The following is a 27549-nucleotide window of genomic DNA, read 5'->3' as shown; positions in this document are numbered from 1 at the left end:
TGTCTTTTTCTACAAGATCGGGATCAAATTCTATCTCTTGCTGTGTACCCTGATATTTTAAACTTGATGACAGAGTGGGAACCCTCCTTCCCCCAGTTGCTGAATGTTCTCTAGAAGCAGGTGTGGGCAACAGCTTCAAGTATTCTAGCACAGGGCTGGGTGGTAATTGATTTTACCAGTTCTCTCAAGTGAGTATTTATTTCCAGGCAACTTGGGGATTCAGGGCCCCAGCTTAGCTTCCTGTGAGCTGATGCCCCCAGCACAGCTGGAAATGAATAGCTAGGGTTAAAGCAAAGTTGGAGTTCACAAGAAACATAGCGGACAGAAGAGCAAGTTAACGCCACCATGAGGGAGCAAAGAACCAAATCCCCAACGGGAGACACTCCATGAACAAAGACCCAGTTTCTCCTACAAACTGATAGAAGAAAAAGGCAAAGGGGGCTGTCATAGCATGGGGGTCAGCAAACTTTCTCTGTAAAAGGCTACATTGTAAATATTTTAGACTCTGCGAGCCACGTGGTCTCTGTTGCAACTACTCAACTCTGCCATTGTAGCACAAATGCAGCCACAGACAATACATAAACGAACGAGAGTGGCTGTGTCCCAATAAAACGTTATGGACGCTAAAATTTGAATTTCATATAATTTTCATATGTCAGGAAATATTCTTCTTTGGACTTTTTTCAACCATTTAAGAGTGTAGAAACCATTCTTAGCTTCTAGGCTGTACACAAACAGGTGGTGGGCAGTGTTTGCTGATCCCTGCTGTAACGTTAAGATAAACTTAAAATCAAACATATCCAAACACCTTGTGAGACTGGTTTTCTGTGTTTGAAGGCTTAGGATCTCAGTCTCGTGGCACAACTCAGTCAGCTGGCACAATATAGTTCACAAAGTTCACGTTCTGCATCCTAGTGAGGTAAGTAGCGTCTGGGGTCTTAAAAGCTTGCGAGCAGCCATCTAAGATACAGCTATTGGTCTCTACTCATCAGGAGCAAAACAGAAAGAAGGAAACCAAAGTCTCAGAGAAGAAACTAGTCTACAAGGCTAACAGCCTACACCAGCCACGGCCTCATCTATTCTGAGACCAGAAGAACTAGATGGTGCCCAGCTACTACTACCAACTGTTCTGATCAGGGCCACAATCGATGAACTTTGATAGAACAGGAGAAAAACACAGAACAGAACTCAAATTCTTAACTAATTCACACTTAGTGGACCAGTTGAGACTAGAGGACTCCCTGAGACTACTGCCCTGGGATAATCTTTAAACCTTGAACAGAAACTACCCCCTGACGTCACCTTTTAGCGAAATAACAGAGTGGCACACAAAATAAAGGCTACTACCTGTGAGTACAGTGCTCCATTAAAAAACCATCTCTATGAGACCAAAATGTCAACAATTACTCTAAAGCAAAGATGAGAAGGTAAGGCGGCAGGGAAACTAGAGCACTGGAAACGGAACAACCAGAATGGAATTAAAGAGAATGTTGACACATTGTGAAAAATGTAACTAATGTTACTGAACAATTTGTATAGAAACTGTCAAACAGGAACCTAGTTTGCTGTGTAAATTTTCACTAAAAACAAAATGAAGTATTATTAAAAAAAAAAAAGAGAGACTTAAGAGAAAAACCAGTGGGCACGTTAGCATCCCAATCCAAACTAATTCCAAGATTTTGATACAACTGGGGAAATTTGGCACGAAAGGATTCTAGATGATACTAGGGGATGACTGCTAATTTTGTTAGATACGATAGTGGTAAAGTAGATGGCTTTAAAATATATATATACACATACGTATGTATGTGTGTCTATATATATATAATCATTGGAGCTGTGTAACAAAGTGTTACAGATAAAACGGCTTGATGTTAGGAATTTGCTTTACAATGCTCCAGTGGTTTTTTTGGTATGGTTGCTTTCATGTGCAGCCGAGTATTTGTGACAGAGACTGCCCAAGGCCAAAAATATTTACTATCTGATCCTCTAAGAAAAAGTTTGCCAACCTTTGGACTAAAGGAAGTAGCCATACCCATTATTCTGCAGTTAGCTTTTTCCACATAACCATATATACAATCTTGCCACAGCAATCCTGCCACACGAGAACGCCCTCATCCTTTTTCACAGCTGTGTAGCATCCCACTGTGTGAATATACTTTAACTGGCTCCCTCGTTGTGAGACACCTGAGGGCTTTCCAAGGTTTCACTTCTACTAACAATGCTACAATTCCTATACACAACACCTCCCACATGGGCAAATATGCTTGTAGGATAAATTCCCAGAAATGGCTTTGCTGAGTCTGGGTTCCCAGGGCATGGGCAGTAGGGGTGGGGTTGGGGGACTCTGTGAGTGACTCCCCTAACATTAAATGGAGAAGGTGGCATACACATGGGTATTTTTCTGGGCAGGCTCCCAAAGGGCTGGCAACTGTGGTTGAACCTGGGACCTGAGGGTGGGGATGGCAGTTTGATTCCAGCAGACCCGGGGCCTGTGGCCCAAGCAGAGCACTAACCAAGGTCATCAGCAAGCCTCCGGCCATCCTCGGTGGGCACGACGCGCTCATCCTCCAGGTCACACTTGTTCCCCACGAGGATAACCTGGGCGTTGTCCCAGGAGTAAGTCTTGATCTGTGTGGCCCTGTGGAGTTTGGGGGCCATGAGCGAGGGCTCAGGCGGGCAGAGGGCAAAAGTCAGGGGTCAGTGGGAGCAAGCACTCACCAGTCCTGCACAGCGGCAAATGACTCCTGGTTGGCGACATCATACATGAGCAGGAAACCCATGGCTCCGCGGTAGTAGGCTGTGGTGATCGTGCGGTAGCGCTCCTGGCCGGCTGTGTCCTGGGCAGACAGCAGTGTCAGGTGGCTAGAATCCACCCTACTCCCCATCCCACCCCTAAAGGGCCCCGAAGGGGGCACCGCCCTGTGCCCATAGCCTCCAGTCTGATGGTGGAGGCATGGACTCATTCTCAAGGGAACGGATCCCCATCTGATGGGGGAGATACAGCCCTGACCTTGAGGGGTACTCAGTCTAAGGGGTCAATTGCCTCTCACAGATTTGTAAGCCAAGAACCAACTTAATGACCCCCACAAACAAGAGCCACCTGGGTCAGGGGGTGCCATCTTGACGTGAACACCCTGGAGCTTGTGTTACCATGACAAACATTAGCAGCAGCCGGGGGTCAGGGGGTGGCTCTGGGCCACTCTCCCTCACCTCAGAACACTCCCCAGAGCCCTAGACCCTGGGATGGACTTCCCTGGAGGCACCTCACCCCTCGCCACAGACCCCATGGACAGCAGCCCCCAGCCCACCCAGATCTGCAGCTTGATCCTCTTGTCGTGGCGGTAGACTGTCTTGACCTTGAAGTCAATGCCCACAGTGCTGACGAAGGCAGGTGTGAAAGAGTCATCAGCGTAGCGGAACAGGAAGGACGTTTTGCCCACACTGCTATTGCCGATCAGCAGCAGCTTGAACATGTAGTCGAAGTTCTGGTCGGCTGCATCCCGCTGGCCTGTGGGGGGCTCTCCAGCTGATGCCATCTTGGTGGGGAGCCTTCTGGGGGGACGCCTTAACACCTCAGATTGGGAGGGCTGGTGCTCTGCAGGAGAATAAAACACCAATAATTGCTCCAATGTATACACCAGGCCTGCGTTCAAATCCTACCTCTGCCACTTGGAGGCCAGGTGACCCTGGACACATCCCTTGATCTCTGCGTACTTCACTGTCCTCATCTGGAAAATGAGGATGTTTTACGGCAGTCCTTGCCTGAAAAGGGTAATTGGTTATGAGCACAGAATGAGTTTCTTTATTCACTCAGCACTTACTGAGTGCCTACTCCGTGCCAGGTCCTGTTCCTTGTGCTTCAAATAAGACAGGAAGAAGTCCAGCCTTGGGGTGGCCACATCCCAGTGGGAGGTTCTTAAAATACACAATGGTCATAAGACAGTGCCTGGTATATAGTAGGTACTCAGTAAAGACGACTGATGTTTAATCTTCACACCCTCCCAGTAAAGTCCGGCCTTTGTTACAGGGGGAAAATTGAGGCCCAGAGACAAGAAAGCTGGCACCTGGCAAGGGAAGGGCAGAACCAGGGTTTGAATGCAGGTGCTCAGGTGGAGGGGACGAGGGGGCATGGGTACGTCCTCTGGCCACAGGGGAACCAGGCTCTGCAGAAGGTGCAACTGTGGACTTTGCCCCAGGGTGAGCAGCTGCTCATGGCCCAGGTGTGAGTTGGGGGGGACCTGCCAGCTGGATGGAGGCCCCCCCAGGCCAGGGTGTTGACTTGGCAGGTGTCAGCCACAGGGTGCCTGCCCTGCCCCCACTCAAGCCGAGTTTAACCCTTGCCCTGATGCCTGGGGAGTGGGTACAGTGGATCCATACCAGGTTTAAAGCCCAGGCTCTACTCTCAAGGGCACTGCCATTTTCTGTTTGTCAAAGGGGCCGGTCCCGTCTCCCTCCGGGTAGGGCTGACTCACCCTAGCCCCAGCCCACGGAGGCCAGAGTGAGTCCTCGAATCCCAGGGAAACCATCCCAGGCACCTAATAATCACATAACACCCCTCAACCCCCACCCCATCCTGGGTCCTTTCCTGGCAATCTGTCTCCTGGGCTAGGCTGGCAAACTTGCAGCTGCCCACATCCCCGCCTAGGCCTCAGTTTCCCCTTCTGTCTAGAGCTGCTTCCCGTGCACAAAGAGGTTCCAGAAGGCGTGTGTGAATGGAGGACAGACAGGCAGAGACAGCCCTGGCAAATCTATTTCCCAACCACCTTTGGGGCTTTTTACCATTTTAAACGAGGACCCAGTCAGCCCCCCTTTCCTGCCCAGCCCTCGCCCCACCCCGTGTTCCGGGAGAACGAGTTTGAGGAGGGGAAGAGAAGAGGCAGGAAATCTTTCCCCATGCTGGGCAGGGCCGCCAGGCTAGGGCCCCCACCCCAGCCCCAGCCCACCTCCGTCCGTCCCACCTCTTTCTGACCATTTGCCGACTATCTCCCTAGGCCTAGCACTAGGTAAGGGTCCCCAGAGGGCTCGGCCCGGTCCTCTTTACTGTATTTGGGGTGTCCCAGCCGGTGGAGGGAGGCTCAGAAGCTTCCCCCCATCACCATATGGTCCCATCTCCTAACCCCAGCTGGGCTCTCTGCCTCGCCCGCGCCCCGTTAACTCGCCCCAGGAGTCCAGCTGGGTGGGGGCGAGGGAAGAGGCGTCCCCGGCCGCCCCGCCTTTGTTCCCCAGGCCCCCCGCCCTTCCCCTAAGCCCCCGTCCCCGGACCTCCTGGGACGCCGAGGTGTGACGTGGGGCCTCTCCCTCCAAGAGGGATCACCTCGCGTAGGGGTCGCTGCTCTCCGGGACTCCGCCTCCAAACTCGCTGCGACTTCGCCCGCGATCTGGGTCCCGCAGACTCCGCCGCCGCTGTCCGCAGCTACCCGGATCCCGCAAGGGCTCCGCCCAGGCCAGGGAGGAGGGGCCGCTCCTCGGGGAGGGCTGGGCGGAGTCTCGGGCGGGGCTTGTAGAAAGCAGGTGGGCGGGGCTGGAAATTGCAACAGGTGTCTAGCGTTCCCCAGAAATAAACGTTTTACTTTTAGTGGCGCAGTGGTTAAGCGTTTGGCTGCTAACCAAAACGTAGGCAATTCGAATCCACCAGCCGCTCCGTGGAAGCCCCATAGGGCAGTTCTACTCTGTCCTATAGGGTCGCTATGAGTCGGAATCGACTCCACGGCAACAGGGTTTTTTTGTAGTTTGTAACTGTATGTAGAGTTTCTACTATGTGCCTAGCCGTTAAAAGCGCGGACTCTGGAGCCGAGTTCAAATCCTACCTCCACCATTTTGTAGCCCTGTGACTTTGGACATGACACTTAACCTCTCTGAACCTCAGTTTCCTCAACTGTCAAGTGGCAGGTAATAGTAGTACCCACCTCACAGGGTTCTGTAAAGGTTCTGATCGGAGTTAGTGTTTGTAAAGTGCAGCATCTGACCCTAAAGTAGGGCTGGACCCGTTTGCTAAATGCTCTCAAGGGCCCTTGGAATTAAGCCCTGGTGGTGCAGTGGTTAAGCGCTCGGCTGCTAACCAAAAGGCTGGCAGTTCAAACCCACCAGCCGCTCCGAGGGAGAAAGATGTGGCAATCTGCTGCTATAAAGATTTACAGCCTTGGAAATCTTATGGAGCGGTTCTACTCTGTCCTATAGGGTTGCTATGGGCTGGAATCGACTTAATGGCAGTGGGTTTAGTTGGGCTTTTGGTTTATGAATAAAAGGAGACCTGGTGGTGCAGTGGTTAAGTGCTCTGCTGCTAACCAAAAGGTCAAAGGTCAACAGTTTGAACTCACCAGCTGCTCTGCACTCTTCAAGAGACAAGACCTGAAGACCTGCTTCTGTTACGATTACAGCCTTGGAAACCCTATGCGGCAGTCCTACTCTGTCCTATAGGGTCGCTATGAGTCAGAATGGACTTGAAGGCAATGAGCTTGGTTTTTGGTTTTATGGATAAGGAACCAAGGTTCAGAGAAGTGCAGCTCCCTGCCTGAGGCCACACAGTAAGGAGATTTGGCATCCAGGGCCAGCTGAGGCCCGAGCTGTCTTCAAGCCAGCAGGAGAGGGTCCAAAGCTACAACAGTGCAGGCTTTGCCTGTGCTCAACTCTCAGCCCCACCTTAGGCAGCTTGCTGCACGTCTCTGAGCCCCCACACCCCCCCCCCGCTGCCTCACAGGAACAACAGCAGCTGTCACCAAGGGCTGCCATGTGGATGAATTGAGAGGAAGGGCATCAGTCAGGGAAGCTGGGTTATGCTACACTAACAGGTGACCCCAGTCTCCATGGCACCCAATAGCCAAGGTTTGCTTCTCACCCACACTGGTTGCCATGGTGAAGGGAAAATGTGGTGAATCACACACGGGCTGTTAACGCTTCTGCCTGGAAGTGGCGCATCTGCCCGCATTTGATTGGCCAAAGCAAGTCACACAGCCATCCCCAATGTCAATGTGGTAGGAAACATGATTGTCCCCAGGATCAGAACCAGCCATCAGAAAAATGTGCAGTGCTTAGCGCCATATCAGACACACAGCAGGTGGCCAGTCAGTGGGCACCATTACAGGAGGGGTTTAGGGGCCGCTAACGCTCCATATCACTGTGCCACGCGCGAATGGCGAAACTGAGGCTCTCAGCTCTGCCCCCGCCCCTTCTCTCCCTGTTTCTCAGGCCAAAGACAACAGCAGCCATTTCCAAGGAAGCCTTTATTGAAATGCAGGGCCCCAGGCAGGAAAGAGGCATCAGGAGCTAGAGGCGGCTGAGGTTCAGGGCGAGGCCGGCGAGGCAGAGCCCGTTGCTTAGGAGGCAGCCCAGATTGCAAATGGAGGAGAGGCCATGGTAGCGGAAGAAGACCTGGCGGAGGGCACTGTACTTGGGGTCCCGCTCCCGCAGCTGGCCGTAGGGGTCGGGGCCCTGGCGGCTGCCTGGCACCTCCCCGCCCAGGCCCCGCTCCTTCTCCAGGGTCTGCAGGGCCCACATGGCAGCTGTGGTTCGTGGCCCAAGCAATCGGGCGTTGATGGCCGCCAGCGTGAGGCACAGGAGCCGCAGGCAGAGCTGGCGGGGGCAGCGAAAGATGGACAAGGTGAGCCATCCCTGGGAGGCAGGAGGGGCCCTAGTGAGGGCCCTTCTGCATCCTCATAGCCCAGAGGGGAATGGGGGCAGCACTGTGTAAAAATCAGGCGTTTCCCTCCTTCCTTGACCCCAGACTGGGGGCCCCAAGGGCAGAGCTCCAGCTTTCATCCACTGAAACTGGCAGCCCCTAAGGAAAGGCTCCATTTCTGTCTCCTCTCTTTCCCCCAAAACCTTCTGGGCCCCAGTCTCCTCTGATCCTCAGACTGGAAGTCTCAGAGCAGAGCCTTGTCTCCTCTCCTCCTGTTCCCCAAAACTGAGGGCATCTAAGGGCAGAACTCCTCTCCCCAAAATTGGGCTAGAGCACCATATAACTGCCCCCTCTGTTTTCCCAAAACAAGAGGCCTGTTTCCTCTGTGGCCCCAGCCCAGATCCCAAAAGCTGACACTGGGCCCACAGAGAGTGAATAAAAAGCCCGTGAGGTTCCAGTTACCCATAATCCTCTCCTGTCTCTGTGAGATTATTCTTGAAACACCTGTCAGGCCTCACCTGCCCACATCTGAGGAATATAATGGGGGCAGGGGGAGGGCAGGGTAGAGAAATACGAGATGCAGACACGGGTCCTTGCCTTGTGGCTGGGGAAATGTGTGAATGGGGGTGGGGGACCACAAATTCCCAGTTAGGCTAGTTTTTAAACAATAAGCTAGGGTCAGTGCCCTAGCCCAGCTGAGTCACTGCAGCTTGGCAGGAGGCCCAGGGAAAGGAGAGAGAGCAGCAGACAGTGAAGAGACACTGGTGGAAACGTAGGGTTGCTGGGGATGGTCGTATAGCCTGTGCACCGCTAAAAGGTGCCCAGAGCCCAGTTTTGCATCCACCAGGTAGAAGGGGCACTTTTTTTTTTTTTTTTAATTCATGCAAATGTGCAGTCATTGATGTTCACCGGGGTCCTGGGAATGAGTCTCCAGAGAGTAGTAGTGCCCCGGCCCACGTACCTGGCTGGCCTCCCAGAATGTGAGCTGAGCCCAGGTATGCTGTGTAGCCAAGATCCAGAGGTTGATGAAGGCACAGCCCATGGAGATGTGAAAGTATAAAGGGAAGAGTTTGCTCTGTACGAGGCCAAAGGTATGTCTGGGAAGGCCTCGGAAAAGCAGGAAGCCTGCAGGTGCAGGGGGCCACACGCCTGTTAGAACACCCCCAGGTCCCCCTCCCACTTTTGTCACCACCCGGGGTACCCACAACATTTAGGTTGAGTGAGGGTCCCTACCTGAGACGAAGGTCACCCACATCTGCATGCCCCAGGCCCCTGACAAGACCAGTAGATGGACCACCTTAGTCAGGGCTCCCAGGTCCCTGCCTTCCTCCATCTTGCAGCCTAGAGAGGAGGCACAGGGTAACTCAGAGCTTTACCCAGGGCCTTCAGACTCTGTAAGCTTGCTCAGCGTCAGGGTCATTGCTGATGCAGAGACCCAGGAATGGGGGCTGGGAGGAAGTTCCAGGAGTCCTGCGACAACCCCCGACCCCATTTCTCCAAATGCCGGAGCTCAAGATCCCAGGCCCTCTGGAACCCAACATCCATGCTACCTCCAAGGCCCCAAAGTGCTGCCCCAGGAGCTCAAGCTAGCGGCCCAAGGTCTTCAGAGATTACCCTGGTGGCCCCCAAATATCACAAGGATCGCACTTCTAACACCAAAGACCCTGCTCTCATAACAGGATCCCAGCCAGAGATCATGGAATCCCCAAATCACCCCCGGAGATCCCAGCTAATCCTGGAAACCCTCAAAGCTCATCCCGAGAACACCAACCCCACCGTTGTGAACCTCAACCCGCAGCACCAGAGTCCGAGGCCAGAGGTGCCGAGACTGGTTCTTGGGGGCCAGGCGGGCCGCACTTGGTACCTCACTCCCTGACTCGCTCCACCCCAGTGGACTGCTGACCTCCTCCGCTACCTCCCCTCGTGGATTCCCCCCAACCAAGAACTCGTCCCGCCTCCCAGCTGAGCTCGATGCCAATCGAATCGTAGATCTGCGGCCCACCATCCCCCCCCCCATCCCCGTACCGCCCTCTTAGATATTGACTAATCGGTTAGCAGAAATTAGCCTGGGGTCCCGCCCCCCGGTCAGGCACTTATCCAATTACACCGCGGCCCTTAAAAGCTGCGGAAGTGGGAAGGCGTCAATGAGGCTGCATCGGCGGAGGCGGGGCTAAAATGCCGGCCACACCCCTCTCTATGACTCCTGCTTCAGCCAGGCACGTTTTAATACGATGGTGTCCCCACAGGATCAAATTTCATCGTCACAGCTAGGGACCGGTTTCGCGGTCCCTGACGGGAGAGCATGAACAGGTGGTATGTGGTAGGTGGGGGTGGAAGCAGGTCGGAAGCTGCGGGCGCAGGATTCACTGCCAGGGGCGGGACCCAAGCTAATGACCCCACCCCTTCTCCCAAGAATTCTCCCGGGAGGGATTGCTGAAGAAACAGCTGGATGTGGAAGGAGGTTGACGAGGGAGGGGATCGCACAACTGGGACCTGCCTTCAGTTGGCGCACAGAAATGCCTCTGCCCCCTTCCTCTCCAAGCCTCCCAGGGCACGCATGGCCTTCAGGTCCCAGGTTTTCAGGTGACATACAAAGACAAACACTGATTGAGTACCTACTGTATGCCAGACACTGGCATGGATTAATTTACTTAATCACAACAACCCAGTAAGGTGGATACTATAATATCTCATTTTTATAGTTGGGGACACTGAGACAAAGCTAGAATTTGAACCGAGGCCATCTGGCTGGAGAATTTCCTTGCTTAACCATTGTGCTCTACTGCCTCTGGATATGAGGGCTTATCTGAGTCAGGGACTCCTGAAGGGAAGCCTAGAATATTTCAGGCAGAAGAACAACTTGTACATCATGGAGTGGGTTGAGGACTCAGTGAGTGCTTAGGGTGGTCCCCAGCACTCAGGTGCTCAGTAAATATGAGCTTAAAAAAGGATTAAAGAAGACCTTTCAGAGGAGATGCTGAGTGGGGCTTTGAAGGGTGTATAGGAGTCTTCAAGGCAAACTGGGCCAAGGAAAGGACAGAGGGCCCAGCAAGAGTGGCAGAAGAGAAAGGTCTGGAGGGTTTGGTGAACTGGCTGAGCATGACCCAGGGCAAGGTGCCCTTCGCCTGGAAGTTTTTCCAGGCATACTTGCTCCAGGTTTCTCCAAGTGTGCCAGCCCTGACTACACTGGAGGGGGAGAGGTGCAGATGTGAGACCCAGAGCCGAGTTATTTTCTGTTCCCAGCCTTCTCCAGCACAGGCCTGGGCCCCCATTCAGCTAACATTTATTGAATAGATATGCTCTGCCCCTACTGCTCACACTCCATGGCTGTCATTTACCTGCGAGGCCAAGTCCAAACTCCTCAGCCTGGCCTTCAATGCCTTGCTCAAGCTGCCCTGCTAACCTACTGCTGTTTCCTCTTGACTATCTCCAGTCATCCTGAATTCACCAGCACACCTCTAAGCCTTTGCACGTGCTGTTTCCTGCCAGGAAAGCCCTTTCTTTAAGGCCCCATGTTAAAGTGTTTTTAGGGGGCTCTCCTAGAGCCCTCACTTCCTTCTTGGGGTCTCCTGTGTCCTTCTCACTGACCCTAGCTGACCCCTGGGGTTGGAATCATCTTTCCTCCAGCTTCAGCTCCTACAATGACTAAGAGGCCATGTGTTCAGGGCTGAGGCCTCTCTGGGGTGTCAGGAGGGTCTGGGGATGCCGGTGCATGGGGGCTGGTCTCAGATGAGCCCCCCCGCCCCTTCTTCCAGTGACCCTCTCCTGGCTGGCCTACCCCGGGACTCTGACTACACTGTGACCTGCTACTGCTCATCTCCCTCACCCTCCACCGTGTGTTTGCCAACTGACAGGAAGTGTGACAAGTTCCGGGGTTTGTTGAGGGGCTCTCCTGGCGCTGAGAGGGGCTGAGGATGTGAGGGGCACTTTGGGCTGGCTCTGAGGGAAGCCCTCACCCCCAGGCTCTTCCTCAGACAAGACCTTGGACTGTACGACTCATTGGTCTGGGACCTCAGATTCAGAGACCTTGGGGCCAGCTGCTTCTGAGAACACAGGGATGTGTGTAGACTGGAGGCCTGGGTGGGGCTCGGGGCTTCAGCCACATGGGGCTCCCTTCTTCCCCAACCCAGACTTGATGAAGGAGAGCTGTAATGAACAGGACCTTCTGAAGAGGCACCAGCACCTCACCAAGGTCACCCCCACCCAGGGAACCCCTTGTTGCCACCACAGTCTGCCAATGTGGGGCTTAGGGAGGGGGGTTTACCAAGAACACTCACACTCTATGTCCCCAGCACCTACAACAGTGCCTGGCACTCAGCAGGCCTTCACTAAAAGGGCCCTACATGAATGGACGAAGGAATGGAGGGCATGAATGCATGATCGTGTGTTTTTCATGGGGCTTTGTCTGCTTGTCTCTGGGAATGACTTTGCCTGGGGGGTCTGTGTGGTTGTGGTTGTGTGTCTGAAATGTGTGCAAGTGGGCGCTGTGGCTCTTGATGACTTGAGGCTGGAGTGTGTGGCTGCAGCTGAGCTTGTGTGGTTGTATCCCTGTGTGTTTTGGCAACTGTGTGTGGTTGTATGTTCGGTGCTGTTGACTCCCACTGCAGATGATGTTGATGTTGTTGCCCCTAAGAAGGAGGGCCATTACCTCAGCCCAAGACAGTGACAGGACCAGCATCGGGCCAGAGCCCCAGCTCAAAGCCCACAGGCCCACACATGTCTGGGACGAGCCACACAGGTGCACTTTTCAGTGTGTGCAGGCTAGCGGAGGTGCACGCATGTGCCTGGAGGCAGCTTTGCCTGCACCTGTGTCCCAGGACACCCAGAGCCCAGCAGACGCAGCTTGTGTCCAACCACCCAGACTGGGTTGGGGTGAGGAGGGAGGCAGCTCAGGGACCAATACCGCTCCCCACTTGTCCCTCTCCCCTAGAAGTCCTTGGATACCAACAGTTTCAAGGTCAGAGGTGAGAGCCCACCCTCCCAACAAGGCTGTGGGGAAGACCTACCCTCCTCCTACCCCCACCTTCTACCCCAGTATCAACTGACCCCTGCCACTAACAGTGAGACCTACTGACCCCTGCCCCAGGCTCTGCTGATTCTTGCCCCTGACTTTGACCCCTACCCCCTCCTCCACCTCAAGGGAACCCTGCCGCTTACCTTGCCCCCTGCTGGTATCCTGAGCCTTAGTTGACCTCTGCCCTGACCTTGCCCCTGCCCCCACCCCTCCCAGCCTCAGCTAACCCTCACCTCTGCCCACAGCTAAGTCCACCACGATGATTCCCGACTCCCAGAAACAACTGCGGTTTGAACTGGAGTCACTCAAGAGCCAGCTCCAGGCCCAGACCAAGGTGAGCCACCTCAGCACCGCCCCCCAGCAGCCACTGCCCCACTAGTTCCCTCCCACCCCCACACCCTCATCCCACTTCCAGCCCCAGGCCTGACCTCTGCCCTCTAGGCTTTTGAGTTCCTGAACCACTCAGTGACCATGTTGGAGAAGGAGAGCTGCCTGCAGCAAATCAAGATTCAGCAGCTTGAAGGTAAGGACCAGCCAGGGGTCAAGGTCAGGCTAGAGTCTCGTCCTATTGGAGTCAGCCAAGTCAGGCCAGGGTGAGAGAAGTTGAGGCAATCTGGGTTCAGGGTCAGGGTCAGGCCAGCATTAGGGCGAGCTAAGTTAAAAACTACCATCAGGCTGAGCACAGGGTAAGGTCAGGGCTCAGTCAAAGTCCTCTGTGCCTGCAGAGGTGCTAAGCCCCACAGGCTGCCAGGCACAGAAGGAGCTGCACAAGTGGGGCCGGGAGCAGGGCCGGCAGGAGCTGTATGGGGTCCTGGCCCAAGGCCTGCAGGGACTGCAGAAGACCCTGCAGGACAATGAGGAGGTGCAGCAGGCCCGCATCACCCGCTGCCTGCAGCTGCTGGCCCAGGAGATCCAGGACAGGTGGGCGTGGGCAGGAGGGCAGCCTGGAGGTGGGGGGAGGGGAGAGAGGTCTGGGAGGAGGCACCACAGGCAGGGTGCGGAAAATGGGAGGCCTCGGTAAAGAAGGGGAAACTGGGGGGCAGTGGAAAGGAACAAGAGGAGGGGATGGGAGCTTAGGGGAGACAGGAGGCTAGGGTGGAGGGGAGACTGGGAGGCCAGAAGGTGGGAGACTGGGAGGCCAGAAGGCAGGAGGCTGGGGATATGGGAGGTTGGGGGACAAAGTGGGATAGAGACCAGCCAATGGGAGGCTGAGGGGGTGGGAGGGACTGAGAGAATGGGAGCCTGGAGGTCAGGAGGAGAGGATGTGGGGGAGTAGTAGCCCGAGGGGAAGGGTGGGCAGGCAGTGGGAGAAAGGGACAAGGGCTGGGGGATGGCTGGTTGGACATATGAGCGGCTAGGGGCTGGGAGGCCAGGGGTTGGGGGGCCAGGGGCTGGGCAGGGAGCGCAGGTCTAGGCTGCCCTGTCCCCTCAGTAAGAAGTTCCTGTGGGAGGAGCTGGAACTGGTTCGAGAGGAGGTGACATTCATCTACCAGAAGCTCCGTGAGTGCCCAGAGGTCCAGCCAGGAGGTGGGGTCCTTCTGCAGCCCCAGTCCCCCTGAGTCCCTTCCCCCACAGAGGCTCAGGAGGAGGAGATCACAGAGAACCTGGTGAACATCCAGAAGATGCAGAAGACACAGGTGAAGTGCCGCAAGGTGAGAGGAAAGGCCAGGGACACTTGAGGTAGGGGCATGAGGGTCTCTGCTGGCATCCACCATCAGACTAGAACCAGAAGGCCTAGGTTCAAATCCTAGGTCTGTAACTTGCTGCTATCTAGCCTTAGGCAACTCATTTCCTCTCTCTGGGCCTCGGGTTCCTCATATGTATGATGAGTATAATAATTACTCATCTCTACCTGATCACTAAGCACTCAGTTGTTGTTAGGTGCCATCAAGTCAGTTCCAACTCATAGCGACCCTGTATACAACAGAACGACACACTGGCTGGTCCTGTGCCATCCTCACAATCGTTGTTATGCTTGAGCCCATTGTTCCAGCCACTGTGTCAGTTCATCTCGTTGAGGGTCTTCCTCTTTTTCACTGTCCCTCTACTTTACCAAGCATGATGTTCTTCTCCAGGGCCTGGTCCCTCTTGATAACATGTCCAAATTACGGGAGACGAAGTCTCACCATCCTTGCTTCTAGGGAACATTCTGGCGTTTCTTCTTCCCAGACAGATTTGTTCGTTCTTCTGGCAGTCCATGATATATTCAGTATTCTTCACCAACACCATAATTCAAATGCATCAATTCTTCTTTGGTCTTCCTTATTCATTTTCTAGCTTTCGCATGCCTACGAGGTAATTGAAAATACCGTGGCTTGGGCCAGGTGCATCTTCGTCCTCAAGGTGGCATCTTTGCTTTTTAACACTTTAAAGAGGGCTTTTGCAGCAGATTTGCCCAATGCACTATGTCGTTTGAGTTCTTGACGGCTGCTTCCATGGGCGTTGATTGTGGATCCAAGTAAAATGAAATCCTTGATAACTTCGATCTTTTCTCCATTTATCATGATGTTGCTCATTGTTCCAGTTGTGAAGATTTTTGTTTTCTTCATTTTGAGCTGTAATCCATACCGAAGGCTGTGGTCTTTGATCTTCATCAGTAAGTGCTTCAAGTCCTCTTCACTTTTCAGCAAGCAAGGTTGTATCATCTGCATATAGCAGGTTGTTAATGAGTCTTCCTCCAATCCTGATGCCACGTTCTTCTTCATATAGTCCAGTTTCTTGTATTATTCACTCAGCATACAGATTGAATAAGTATGGTGAAATGATACAACCCCGACGCACACCTTTCCTGATTTTAAACCACGCAGTATCCCCTTGTTCTGTTCGAATGACTGCCTTTTGGTCTGTGTACAGGTTCCTTATGAGCACATGAATTAAGTGTTCTGAAATTCCATTCTTTGCACTGTTATCCATAGTTTGCTATAATCCACATAGTCTAATACCCTTGCATAGTCAATAAAACACAGGTCACCATCTTTCTGGTGTTCTCTGCTTACACTCAACTTCATGACAACTAACAACAGCAACAGCAAGCACTTTGAAGGAGTCCCTGGGTGGGGAAAATGGTTCACCTACTTAGCTGCTAACTGAAAGGTTGGAGGTTCATATCCATCCAAAGGCACCTCAGAGGAAAGGCCTGGTTCTACTTTGGCCTATAGGGTCGCTGTGAGTCGGAATCAACTCGATGGCAACAGGTGAACCTTTCACCATCATCATTATTGTTTTTGTTGTTCTCTCATCCTCTGGCCCCAGGTCCTGACCAAGATGAAGCAACAGAGATATGAGACCTGGATGGACACTGAGGAGACGCCAAGAGGCAGTGGCTCCTGGAAGGACGACCTCCAGAAGGAGCTGAGTGACATATGGTGATGCCCAGTCCCCAGCTTGACCTGACCCTCATCTGACCCACCTCCCAAAGAGATCAAGCAGCGACCACTAGAACCTGGAGCCCTGAGTCCAGACTTCCCTCTCCTTCTGAGACCCACCTCTGTCCTTGCTCCTACCACAGCCCTTCCAGCCCCAGCCCTGCCACTGCCCCCACCGTGAGCACTGCGTAGTCCCCCAGGGCCCCCAGCTCCTCTTCTCCCCGCAGGTCTGCCGTGCACTTGCTGCAGAACTCCATCGATGGCCTCACCATGTCCTCAGGGGGCCGCCATAAGGCTTCCAGCCTCAGGGGTGAGGGGGCTCACTCTCCAGCTTCACACATGGGAGGCATGTTCAGAGGTCATATTTGGGGGTTACATTTGGAGGATCTTATTCTGTGGTCATATTAAGTAATGTTCTGGGGTCACATTAAGGAGTCACTGGGGGTTTCCTCCAGAGGTCACGTTCAGGGTCACTGGGACCATTTTTAAGGCTCACTGGGCTAAAACTTAAGGGTCATTGAAGTCATAATTTGGTGTCATGCCAGGTCACATTCAAGGATGTCTAAGGTATAACATCAGAGGACACTGGGCTCATTTTCAGAGGGTTCTCGAGGGTCACATTCAGGGTTCGTAGATGAGTGGCCAGAATCGCACCTGTCCCTCTCGCAGGCCACAAGGGGCACCAGTGCTTGAGCCCTCCACCCCCCTCCTGGGACTCAGAATCGGACTCGGACCACAGCCCTTCCCAGCCATCTTTGAGCAAGAGCCGCACCTTCCAGTCGGGTACAGATTCTCTCTGGCCCCACCCCACCCATTCCTCTCCTGGCCTGCCCTGGAATCCCACAGAATGAACCTTCGGGACTGCCTCAGCCCCAGACCTGGGCATCTGGTTCCTGACCCTCAACCCTGGAGTCCCCTGAAGCAGGGCGTGCCCTGACCCACCTTCTGTCTCCACAGCCTGAGCAGCTGGGTCTGCTCCCCCAGAAGGCCGTTCCAGAGAGAAAATAAACTAGCTGAGACCCTCCTCCACCCCTGGACTGTTTCTCCTGCTGTTTCCTGTGCCTGGGCTTGACCCCCACCTCTCCATTTGCTCCTCAGCGCTGGGGAGGGTGCAGAGACCCCAGGGACTGTTCAGGATGTGTGGGCCTAGGGTCAGGGGACAGCGTGAGATCAGATTTAGTATAGGACCAAGGCCAGGGGTCAGTTTGTCCAGATGTGAGTGGCCAGACAGCCACTGCCCCTCTGTCCACCAGTCAGGCTCTTCCATACTGGCACCTCACTTCCTCTCTGGTGACCCTGAATCTGGACTGCTGCCCCCATTGCCCATGTGGGAAAACTGAGGCTCAGAGAGGGTGGGGTACAGGCCAGGGTCGCGCTCTGAGACCCTGCCCTCCTTCCCATTAGGCCTTGCCCGGAGTCATTCCTCATCCCCCTCCCAACTTTGTTCTAATACAACCCTTTCCCAAGAGCACCTGAGGCCCCGCCCCGGATCACGCTAATGAGACGTCGTGAATCCCCGCCCCACGGGGTTATGCAAATGAAGATTCCGTAGGCCCCGCCCCTCCTCTGCCAGGCTCGGGCGCTGAGCCTGCGTGGCACAGCCGGGCCGGGCCCGCAGCGGCTGCCTCTTCCCGCCGGGCCAGCCGCAGGTCTGTCAGTCTCGCCGCGCCGGGGCTGGCTGGGTGGAACGGGGGCTCGGGTGACGGCTACCTCGACCTGGTGAGGGAGAGGGGCTTGGGGCGCCCCCTGCAGCCCCTTTCGCGGTCTTCCGACCCTCGGTCTGTCTGTCCACCCGGGGCCTCGGTTCCTGCGGGTCCGATCCCTCCGGGTCCAGCGTGGAGAGGGCAACGGAAGGCGGCGAGCTGGGGCTTAGGGACTGTGCTGGGGGAGGGGACTCCGGGCGACGGTGCTGAGGGTGGCTGTAGGGTAACTGTGATTGTGTGGTTGTCATTTTTAATCAGTGTATGGTTGTATGACTGTGATTGTGTGGCTTTTGCGGTAGCTGTGTGTGTGTGTGTGGCTGTGTCTCCTGCTACTGTCACTGTGTGGTCGTCGTGGGTATCACCCTGGTGGTGTGTGTGGCTGTGATGTTGTGGCTGCCCTAGAGTGGCAGTGTGGCTGTGAGTGCTGTGACTGTGCGGCTGACTTTGGTGTCTGTGTGGTTGTGTGCATAGGACTGTCATGTGTGGCTGTCTGTTCTGATGGTGTGTGTGTCGCTGTTGTTGGGTTCCAGTGTGTGTCTGTGAATGTGCACCCTTCTCGTGCTGCCATGTGGCTCCGTGAATGCGTCTGTGTTATGGTCCACGTATGTGCCCTTGTGTGGCCATGTGGCTGTGGTTGTGTATGGCACTGTGTCTCTCATGACTGTCAGTGTATATGAAATAGTTAATGTATGTGGCTGTCACTGAGTGCCTTGTGATTGGGGAGGGTGATGCCATGACTGGTTCTGTGACCCCCACTGTGTGTGAGGTGTGACTCTCAAGTGTGTTGGCAGCCCTGAGTCTACATCCCTGACCCTGGCGCACTGAGGGCTTGTGTGGGGCTGTATGTGGGCCTGTGAGGTGTGTAGAGGGCTTCCTGGTGTGTCCCTGTGACTGTGTATGTGGGTGTCGGTGACAGGCTGTGTGCATGCCGTGTGTGTGTGCGTGTGTATAGTTACATGTGTTGTGGGTGTTGGGCACCTGTCTGAATGAGCAGGCCTGTCTTGTTCACAAGGCTGGTACCCAGCACAGCCCCTGGAGCCCAGCGTGCTCCATCAGCACAGTGGGATGGATGAACGCTGTACCATGGTGTGTGTGTGAATGTGAGTCTGTTGTCTTTGGGATGGATGCTGTGGCTGAACTGTGTACTCTGGGGCTGCTGCTGTGGGTGGTTGTGTCTCTGGGAAGGGGAGGGGATTGTGCCCAGGTGGGCATCTGGGGCCTCTGGTGACCCTCACCCTGCATATCACACTATAGGGAGCTGCGTGGATGGGGCACTGGACCTAGAGTGCGGACTTTCGCCTGCCTGGGCCTCAGTTTCTGCAGCCGTGCAATGGGGGTGACCATCTCTGCCCTGCTGGCCGCTAGGGGCGGCTGTGAGTCTGTGGGCGTGGCGGCGGCCTGTGGGGAGCCATAGGACGCTTTCACAGGTGAGGTCTGGCTGGGAGAATGGGTGTAAGCCAGTGTGACTGGAGCGCTGGGGACTGAGGTTAGGCTGGGGGGAGGGGCAGAACAAGGCTAGCCCCCGCAAGACAAAGGGAGGCAGACGGGGCTGGGAGGAGGGGTGGGAGGGAGAGAGGGAGAGGCAGCTGGGAGAGAAGGAGGGCCTGGCCATCAGCCAGCACCAGACACACACAGATGGGGAAGGAGAGAGTGGCCCCTGTGGATGTCATGGGGGAGGGGCTGAGAGAAGGGGAGTATGGAGCATGGGATCCCCTGTAAAGCATGTGGGGGAAGAGGATGGGGTCCCCTAAAAACTGGTGCAGTTGGGAACCCTTCTAAATGCTCTGGGGAAGGGATCCCCATAAAGCTGGAGGAGTCCCTTCTAAAGGCCAAGGGGGGAGGGATCCCAATTGGGGGTAGTGGAGGGAGAGTCCCTCCTCAAAGATGTGGGACCGGAACCTTCTATGTGGGCTGTAGGGTAGAGAGACCACTATAGAACCTCTGAGGTCCCGGCCAGAGGCAAAGTGGGCTAGCAGGGGAGGCAAGTGTCTCCCCTGGGAAGGGTCAAGGGCCAACAGGGGCAGGACTAGATATGCAGAGGCTAGCCAGAAGGCTCTGGAGGCGGAGCCAGACTCGGGGGAGGGGCCAGGATCCCTGTGACCCACTCCCGGGACCCTCCTGGGCGGCCCCACCCCTTCCCACCTTGCAGGCTGGGCCTTCACCATGGCGGGAGGGAGACCTCAGCTGAAGAGGAGTTTCTCCATCATTCCCTGCTTTGTCTTCGTGGAGGTGAGTACCCCGATCCTCCCCCAGAAACCCTGCCCAGCCCCTCCTGGGGGGCACCCCTGCCTTCCTGTCTGTCTCTGCCATGTCTCTTCTCAACCTCAGTCTCCCTCATCCTTGCCAGGTCTCTGCCTGTACCTATTTTTCCATCTACCTGGTGCCAGTCCTGTCTCTCCCTGATCTCTGACTCACTATCTCCCTTCCTGTCTCTTCTCTTGAGAAGTGGTGGTGAACTTGGGCTGGGTTCCAATCCTGCTCTGCCTTTCCTTACTTCAGAACTCTGAGCTCCTCTCATACTCTCCTGAGCTTCAGTTTCCTCATCTGTAAAATGGGCATAATATAACCCTCTCTCTTAGGGCCGTTAACCCACTGCCATCGAGTTGACTCCGACTCATAGTGACCCCAGAGGACACAGTTGAACTGCTCCATAGGGTTTCCAATGAATGGTTGGTGGATTCAAACTGCCAACCTTTCGGTTAGCAGCCAAGCTCTTAACCACTGCACCACCAGGGCTTCCTTAGGGCTGTTGTGGTGCTACTATTACTACTATTTTTTTCTCCCTGTCAGCCTGTCCCTCCACTACCGCACCCTTCATCTCTCTCTCTCTCTCTCTGGTCTGAGCCCAGACCACACTCTCTCCCTCATCTTATCCTCTCTCTCTCTCTCTGTCTCCATCTCTTTCTTTGTTTCTCCCAAGCCCTGACCCTTCTCTCTCCCCCTTCCCCATCTCTCTTTGCCCCTATTAGTCTATACCTTTTTCTCTACCTCAGCCTTGATATGCCTCTCTCTCCCTTATCTCTGTCTCCATCTCCCACTTTCTGTCCCTCTTCTGTCTCCGTCTCTCTACATTTCTGTGTCTTTGTCTCCCTTGTCTCAGCTCGGGCCCTGACCCTCTCTCTTCTCTCCCTGTGTCTCCCCGCTCTGGCTGGCTGGCAGTCGGTGCTGCTGGGTGTTGTGGTCCTGCTTGCTTACCGCCTGGAGTTCACGGACACCTTCCCCGTGCACACCCAGGGATTTTTCTGCTATGACAGTACCTATGCCAAGCCCTACCCAGGGCCTGAGGCTGCCAGCCGTGCGCCCCCTGCCCTCATCTACGCCTTGGTCACTGCTGGGCCCACCCTCACGGTGAGACCTTGGGGTGGGCTTGGTTGGGCTGCAGGGAGGACCTCACAGGAGGCAGGAGGGCCATGTGGATGGGGTTAGAGGACCAGGAAGAGCTCGCCTTGGTCTTGTCCACAGATCCTGCTGGGGGAGCTGGCACGTGCCTTTTTCCCTGCACCACCCTCCGCTATCCCCATCATTGGGGAGAGCACCATCGTGTCCGGGGCCTGTTGCCGCTTCAGCCCCCCACTGCGGAGGCTTGTCCGCTTCCTAGGTGAGTGATGCAGCCAGGGGTCAGCCCTATAGTAATGAGGGGGTGCAGAGACAGAGGGATAAGGGCTCAGCTCAGCCATAATAATCCCAGAGGGAAGAGGGCCTAGGATTGCCATGATGGGGATTTCAGGGGCAAGAGGGACTTACTTGTGCTCCGGCCAGACATAATAGAGTTCCAGGGCCATGGGTGGGGCCTAGTCCAGACAGGAGGACAACTGTAGGAGGAGGACTCAAAAATGTCACAAGGGGAGTGTCAGGCAGAAAAGGGGTCATAGGCTCAGGCCAACACAATGGGGTCCTGGGGCAGGGCGATAGGGTCCCAGCCATAATGGGTGGCCATGGGGTAGAGGAATGGAGATCCAGCTTAGACTTACTAGTGGTCCCAGGCGGGTGCATGATCGCCAGAAATGCCACTGGGGTGGTCCTAGGAACAGGGGCGTGGCCCAATCCTGATGCAATGGTGTTGGCATTGGGGGGTTAGGGGGAGGAGCTCGCTCTGGATACAGTGGTGCTCCCAGAGGGACAGAAGCCAGATGTACTGTAATGAGGGTCCCAGGGCTAGGAAACCCAGAGTGCCATCATGGTGGTCCCAAGGGGAAAGGGGACCCTGGCCTAGCTATAATGAGGAGCAGCGTTGGGGGGTCCCACGTATGCTTTAACAGTGGTCACAGGAACAGGGAGACGACGGGCCCAGTGAGCCAAAAGGGGTCCCAGGCAAGGACTCCCTCTTCCACCCCCCAGGGGTCTACGCGTTTGGCCTCTTCACCACGACCATCTTCGCCAACGCGGGGCAGGTGGTGACCGGCAACCCCACGCCGCATTTTCTGTCAGTCTGCCGCCCAAACTACACAGCCCTGGGCTGCCCACCGCCCTCGCCTGACCGGCCAGGGCCGGACCGCTTCGTCACTGACCAGGGTGCTTGCGCCGGCAGCCCCAGCCTCGTGGCCGCCGCGCGCCGAGCCTTCCCCTGCAAGGACGCGGCCCTCTGCGCCTACGCAGTCACCTACACCGCGGTGAGCCTCAGGTGCTGCCGGGCTCAGACTGGGGGGTGGGCGCCAGCGGGCTGCAGCACCCAAGGCCACTAGGGCTGGAGCCTTTGATTCCTGCAGGGAGGCCATGCCCCGGCGCTGTGACACCACTCCCAGGGCGGAGTCTGCCCTCCTGTAGATTCTAACTCCTCCCCTCGGGTCCTGGCCACACACCCCATTCTGAGTCTGTTGCTGAATTCTGGGCTGCGTCCCTTGGCATCTGGCCACGCCCCTGACATAGTAATACCACGCCCGAGAAAGGCTATTGGCTCCGCCCTGTGGGTGAACAGGAGAGTCTCCACCTCCCAGAGTCTAGCCGTGCCCTCATGATACTACAGGTCCTGGATATTGGCTGGGATAATGGGCAGGTGGGCTTTTGACGCTGCATCCCTGGAGCCCTTGCTCTCCCTCCCAGGGCCTTGACCCCACCCTTGTTGTTCTGGCCACCCCCTTGACTCTCTTGACCGTGCTAGAACTTTCTGACTCTGTCCCCTGTTTTCCCTGGTTGCACAGGTCCCCTGTTGCTTTGACTCCTTTTTCTGTCACCTGGACGCTCCTAGCCCAGGGGCTTAGTGACCCCACCTCCTGGAGCTCCTGGACCTGCCCCCTTTGGCTCTGACTTAACCCTCTGGTGTCTGTGGCCACATCCTAACTCAGCAAACGTCCTTCCCCTTCTGTGATTCAGTCCCCAGAAGACAACCCCCTGAACTTTTGTCCCCCGTGGCTCTGTTAGCTGGAGGCCCTGGCCATGCCCTCCAGCCCCATGAAGACATTTGGGGCGCTGGCCACACCCCGTAGCCCAGAAGGCGGTGTCCACTTGGGTTTGGTGACTGTGCCTCCAAGAGCACGAACCCCCTGACCCATCCCTGTCCCTGCAGATGTATGTGACTCTCGTGTTCCGAGTGAAGGGCTCCCGCCTAGTCAAGCCCTCGCTCTGCCTGGCCCTGCTGTGCCCTGCCTTCCTGGTGGGCGTGGTCCGCGTGGCAGAGTACCGGAACCACTGGTCCGACGTGCTGGCTGGCTTTCTAACCGGGGCAGCCATTGCCACCTTCCTGGTGAGTCCCCTCCTCACTCACCCTGGCTCAGGAGCCCCCTCAACTCCCTGACCCAAGAGGCAGGATCGCATGATGGTTGAGGATGTGGACCCTGTGTGGCCCTGGGCGAGTCCCTTAACATTATTGTGCCTGCATGTTCTCATCTGTGAAATAGGATGACAGGATGGAACAAGGATGAGGTGAGTGAGGCATTCACCTTTAGCATGAAAACACTTGGTAATCAAGATAAATAATATTCAACAAAATATTTTCAAACATTAAAATCAATGCCAGAAATCACAATGAAGAAAACATCAAAATTTTAAATAAAGACGGGATCCAATCCTGCCCTTGGCACAACTTGGTCTCACTCATCTCACCCTGCTCCTGGCCCTGTAGAATAATAATAGTACCTACCTCTTAGAAGGTTGAAAGAACAGCGCCTGGCACATACTAAGTGCCATAAAAGTCTTAGCTATTTTTGAAAACCCCAGCCTCAGTTTTCTTATCTGCAAAATGGGGGTGGTATTTACATAACTCCTACCTGATTGGCCTTGGCCCCAACACGGCCTTCTCCCTCTGCCCCAGGTTACCTGTGTCGTCCACAACTTCCAGAGTCGGCTGCCCTCTGGCCGAAGGCTCTCCCCTTGGGAGAACCTGGGCCAAGCCCCCACCATGGACAGCCCCCTCGAAAAGTTAAGTGTGGCCCAGGTAAGGGGGGCCGGGGACTGTTCCCGGCTGGAGAGGGTGGTGGGTGGAGGGACACCATGGGTGCAGGGAGTCAGGCAAGAGGTGGGCATCTCAGAGCCATGGGGAGGCGGAGGGATCGCAGGTCTCTGTGGACATAAGCCCTGCGACGGGAGGTTATACCCCCTCTCGTCCTGAGGAGACACATCCTGAGAAGTCTGGTCTTTTCCATGGGGCTCTCCGCCTGGTGAGCCCCTCGTGCCGTGGCCAGCAGGGCCCAGGGGGCCTGCTAGCCTCTTCCCTCTGGCTCTTTGTCTCAGGAACCCCAAACCTGTAGGCCGCATTCGACACCGGCACGGCTCACCCCATCCAGTGAGTGTGGGGGGAGTGGGGGACAAGTGGAGGGGGCTTCCAAGTGGGCGGTACTGCTGCAGAGGTCTTGCCCATGCCCTCATGGCCCCCTCCCAAGCTTTCTGGACCCCCTGACCTCTGACTCCTGACCCTCAGAGCCGCAGAACTTCACCCGCCGTGGCCACCTGATCCCCAGCTGCGTGTCCTCCAGAGCCCCAGCCATGTGTTCGTCGCCCCGCGTTCCCCGCCCTCGACTGAGGTCTGAGCCCACGCCCCTGCCGTTGCCCCTGCCCCTGCCAGCACCGACCCCCGGCCAGGGCCCCTCGCCCTCCTCTCCCGGGCCTGGGGGGCCGGGCGGGGGTGGTGGGCGTGGCCGGAAGCTGCTGCTGCCCACGCCCCTCCTGCGGGACCTGTACACCCTCAGTGGACTCTATTCCTCCCCCTTCCACCGGGACAACTTCAGCCCTTACCTTTTTGCCAGCCGCGACCACCTGCTGTGAGGCCCGATCACCCACCCTGAATCTGCCCAGCCCCCAAGTCTTCCCTGCCACGAGTTTGTGTGCCAGTTTGTGCCCTGTGAGTGCCAAAGCCCTCTGCCCCCAAACGAGCCAGGCCCATATGCCAGAGGATGGCAGGAAGGACGTCTGGGAGATCCTCTGGGAAGTCTAAGTGGATGTAACTGGGAGGTGGGTCTTGTCCCTGGGATTGCCCTTTTAAGGGCTACAGCCTGTCTAGCCCTGGGAGCCACCAGTTGGGAGAATTCTAAACAAAGGGAGTTCACTCCAGCCAATGGGAGCTTCCCCCTCACATCTTAGAATCCTCGAGCAGGAGGGCAACTCCAACCGGTAGTCAGTGTCTGAACAGCCAATAGGAACGCTTGGTTTTCAGAATTTCTAGGGTGGGTGGGTATGATTGCAGCCAATGGGGGACTGCCCATGTCTAAGCATGTGCAAAGGAAAGGAGAGAGATGGGGCAATCCTTTGTCATTGGGTCCTCTCTCCTCAGAATCACAGGGTCCAGCCAGAGGGTGGGGGCAGGCTCCCCCAGGGCAGGGTCCTTGGGGACCCCTTCCCCTCTCAGCCCCTCCATGTACAACCTTTCACCCAGTCCCTCCTAATTCCTTATTTATATGGGGCTTGCCCCAGTTCAGAGGTTTTGGGGTTCACGGTGCCATGTCTCCCCTTGCCTATGCCCAAGTCATCCCAAACCCTCTGTTATTTATTAGGGCTGTGGGAAAAGACTTATTCTTAGAACTCATCCCTGTTCTGCACACTGCCTCCCATGCCCCAGCCTCATGCAGATGTGCCATTATGGGGGCATGGGTGGAACAGGGAGGGCTCACCCGCCCTGGGCAGCCAAAGGCAGTGGGCAGAGGAGACACTGCCCCCCTCTCCTGCCCCCTCCTCATCTTTAATAAAGATCTGGCTTCTCATCTTTAATAAAGACCTGTTTATAACACAGTTTTGGCCACCTGCCTTCCTCCTCCACGTGGTGGGGTATGGAGGACTTTAACCATGGGACTAGGTGTCAGTGAGGCTGGGTGTGGGTGTATCTTCACGGTGTGTCTGAGGGCGATTGTGGAGAGGCAGTGTCAGGCTGTGGGGCCAGCGACTCGGGTTGAAATCCTGGCTACGCCATTTCCTGGCTGTGAGGCTTCAGGACAGCTAACCTCTCTGTGCCCTTGTTTCCTCCTCTGTCAAATGTGGAGAGACCTCACATGCCTGTGCTCCCCAGAGCAGCTGGCCCATGTCTGACTGCAGCCAGGGCATGGAAGGCACAGGGAATAGACCGAGGAGAGCTGGGGGTACTTACAAGGAAGGGGGATGCTGAGGGGCACTAGGAACCAAGCCAAGACCCCTAGCTACATGGATGAGAGCAGAAGTGCTGATTGATTGTGAGGTGTGCTGAGCCCCAACTCCAAGGACTCAGCTGAGGCTGGGAAGGGTGGGGGCAAGGGAGCCACAGACCCCACTGTTGGTCTGAGGGTCTTCAGATAGGCCATTCGGGGCACAGAATCATCTAGGAACCAGAAAGGGCCAGTCGGCTTTCCTCCCCTCCCCCACATTCATTCATTAAACACTTATGGAGTGTCTGCTGTGTGCCAAGTGCTGTTTAGGTACAGGAGCTCACATTCTAATACACGAGAGACAATAAGAGAAATAAACTACAAACAAATCCACCAGTCCAAATTTCCAGAAGTTCTGAAAGCCAACATTTTCTTCATACTCATTTGTGGCAAAACCTGATCTGATCTGACACAAGGTTATATAGAGCTTTTCTTTCTTTCACTTGATGTGAATGTTCTTATGTTTCACTGCAGATAAATTGTTTGATTTTGGCCTGTTGCCACAGGCCCCACTTGGGGTTATATGCAACATGCAGTATTTGCACCATGTTACTTTTTGAAAAAAGAGCCCTGGTTGCACAGTGGTTAAAGTGCTCGGCTACCAACCAAAAGGTTGACAGTTCCAACCCACCAGCTGCTGCATGGGAGAAAGATGTAGCAGTCTGTTCCCATAAAGATTATAGCCTTGGAAACCCTGTGGGGCAGTTCTACTCTGTCCTATAGAGTTGCTACGAGTCAGAATTGACTCAACGGCAATGGGTTTTAACCTTTTGGAAAAAAAAAAAAAATCGAATTCCAATCTGTAGATTCAAGGACTTATCTAAGGGATTGGGATCTCTGATATGTTAGATATCGATGTTACAACGAGAACACTCAGTCTAGGAAAGAAGATGGGACAATTGTGGGATGGGGACATGGTTTTTGATTTAAAGCGGATAGTCAGGGAAGTTCTCTCTGAGGAGAAGCCATTGGAGCTGAGACCTGAAGGAGGTGAGGGAGGGAGGCATGCAGATAGATATCTGGGGGAGAGTGTCCGAGGCTGAGGGAACAATAAGTGCAAAGGTCTTGAGGTAGAAATGTGCCTGCTATGTTCAAGGTACAGTGAGGAGGCCAGTGTGGCTGGAGTGGAGTGAGCAAAGGGGAGAGAGAGTGAGGGATCAGGGAGGAGGCAGAGTTGACTGTGGATGAATGAGATGGGAGCCATGAGTGGGCTGGAGACAGAGGAGGGACAGGACCATGGAGACCCCTGCTTAACCCACCAAGGCTTTTGCTTCCAGGGCTCGCACCCCTGAGACCCGTGGTCTTT

The 27549-nt window shown here is 55.3% G+C and overlaps 4 protein-coding genes across 5 annotated transcripts in view; 2 read left to right on the top strand and 2 right to left on the bottom strand.

Moving 5' to 3' along the window:
• RAB3D (RAB3D, member RAS oncogene family) overlaps positions 1 to 5372 on the bottom strand; it is an 8386-nt gene extending 3014 nt beyond the window's left edge. Inside the window, exons 1-4 of the mRNA XM_004378325.2 lie at positions 5318 to 5372; positions 3312 to 3598; positions 2722 to 2840; positions 2517 to 2641 (exon numbers count right to left, since the gene is read on the bottom strand). Of these exons, the coding sequence (XP_004378382.1) occupies positions 2517 to 2641; positions 2722 to 2840; positions 3312 to 3539 (472 nt within the window). The 5' untranslated portion in view covers positions 3540 to 3598; positions 5318 to 5372. The remainder of the gene's footprint in view (positions 1 to 2516; positions 2642 to 2721; positions 2841 to 3311; positions 3599 to 5317) is intronic.
• Positions 5373 to 7265: 1893 nt separating this feature from the next.
• Positions 7266 to 9510, bottom strand: TMEM205 (transmembrane protein 205). The gene is made up of 4 exons (XM_004378324.3): positions 9483 to 9510; positions 8852 to 8959; positions 8580 to 8743; positions 7266 to 7572 (listed from the first exon to the last, which is right to left on the bottom strand). Exons 2-4 carry the CDS (start codon positions 8949 to 8951, stop codon positions 7267 to 7269), a joined length of 570 nt encoding a protein of 189 aa, XP_004378381.1. The 5' UTR covers positions 8952 to 8959; positions 9483 to 9510; the 3' UTR covers position 7266.
• Positions 9511 to 11320: 1810 nt separating this feature from the next.
• CCDC159 (coiled-coil domain containing 159) lies at positions 11321 to 19114 on the top strand. The gene is made up of 14 exons (XM_023733062.1): positions 11321 to 11492; positions 11581 to 11810; positions 12549 to 12582; positions 12878 to 12966; positions 13074 to 13155; positions 13358 to 13553; positions 14065 to 14132; positions 14208 to 14284; positions 15885 to 15997; positions 16225 to 16307; positions 16667 to 16780; positions 17571 to 17716; positions 18713 to 18786; positions 18955 to 19114. The coding sequence occupies exons 1-14, from the start codon at positions 11321 to 11323 to the stop codon at positions 19112 to 19114; spliced, it is 1638 nt and encodes a 545-aa protein (XP_023588830.1).
• On the top strand, positions 18962 to 25855 carry PLPPR2 (phospholipid phosphatase related 2). Of its 2 annotated transcripts, none has more exons than XM_004378322.1 (9): positions 18962 to 19127; positions 19850 to 19929; positions 20935 to 21048; positions 21163 to 21298; positions 22039 to 22310; positions 23204 to 23380; positions 23948 to 24070; positions 24367 to 24418; positions 24554 to 25855. In XM_004378322.1, exons 2-9 carry the CDS (start codon positions 19864 to 19866, stop codon positions 24895 to 24897), a joined length of 1284 nt encoding a protein of 427 aa, XP_004378379.1. In that variant the 5' UTR covers positions 18962 to 19127; positions 19850 to 19863; the 3' UTR covers positions 24898 to 25855. The 2 variants fall into 2 exon arrangements, with proteins under 2 accessions (XP_004378379.1, XP_004378380.1); XM_004378323.1 differs by having other exon boundaries at positions 20860 to 21048; positions 23948 to 24054.
• Positions 25856 to 27549: the final 1694 nt, after the last annotated feature.

Source organism: Trichechus manatus, unplaced genomic scaffold, assembly GCF_000243295.1.
Source record: "Trichechus manatus latirostris isolate Lorelei unplaced genomic scaffold, TriManLat1.0 scaffold00057, whole genome shotgun sequence".
Lineage (NCBI taxonomy): Eukaryota > Metazoa > Chordata > Mammalia > Sirenia > Trichechidae > Trichechus > Trichechus manatus.
The sequence above is the reverse complement of the archived record's forward strand: the minus strand, read 5'-3'. Positions and strand labels throughout refer to the sequence as shown.

Bases quoted from the DNA above. Each gene is read 5' to 3' on its own strand.
- TMEM205 (XM_004378324.3), bottom strand. From the start codon at position 8,951: ATGGAGGAAGGCAGGGACCTGGGAGCCCTGACTAAGGTGGTCCATCTA. The intron at 8,744-8,851 runs GTAGGGACCCTC...CTGCACCTGCAG, and splicing joins GTGGGTGACCTTCGTCTCAG to GCTTCCTGCTTTTCCGAGGC. The intron at 7,573-8,579 runs GTACGTGGGCCG...TGCCCCCGCCAG, and splicing joins CATTCTGGGAGGCCAGCCAG to CTCTGCCTGCGGCTCCTGTG.
- CCDC159 (XM_023733062.1), top strand. From the start codon at position 11,321: ATGCCGGTGCATGGGGGCTGGTCTCAGATGAGCCCCCCCGCCCCTTCT. The intron at 11,811-12,548 runs GTCACCCCCACC...CCTCTCCCCTAG, and splicing joins GGCACCAGCACCTCACCAAG to AAGTCCTTGGATACCAACAG. The intron at 17,717-18,712 runs GTGAGGGAGAGG...CTTGTTCACAAG, and splicing joins GTGACGGCTACCTCGACCTG to GCTGGTACCCAGCACAGCCC.
- PLPPR2 (XM_004378322.1), top strand. From the start codon at position 19,864: ATGGCGGGAGGGAGACCTCAGCTGAAGAGGAGTTTCTCCATCATTCCC. The intron at 19,930-20,934 runs GTGAGTACCCCG...GTGCACACCCAG, and splicing joins CCTGCTTTGTCTTCGTGGAG to GGATTTTTCTGCTATGACAG. The intron at 24,071-24,366 runs GTAAGGGGGGCC...TCTTTGTCTCAG, and splicing joins AAAAGTTAAGTGTGGCCCAG to GAACCCCAAACCTGTAGGCC.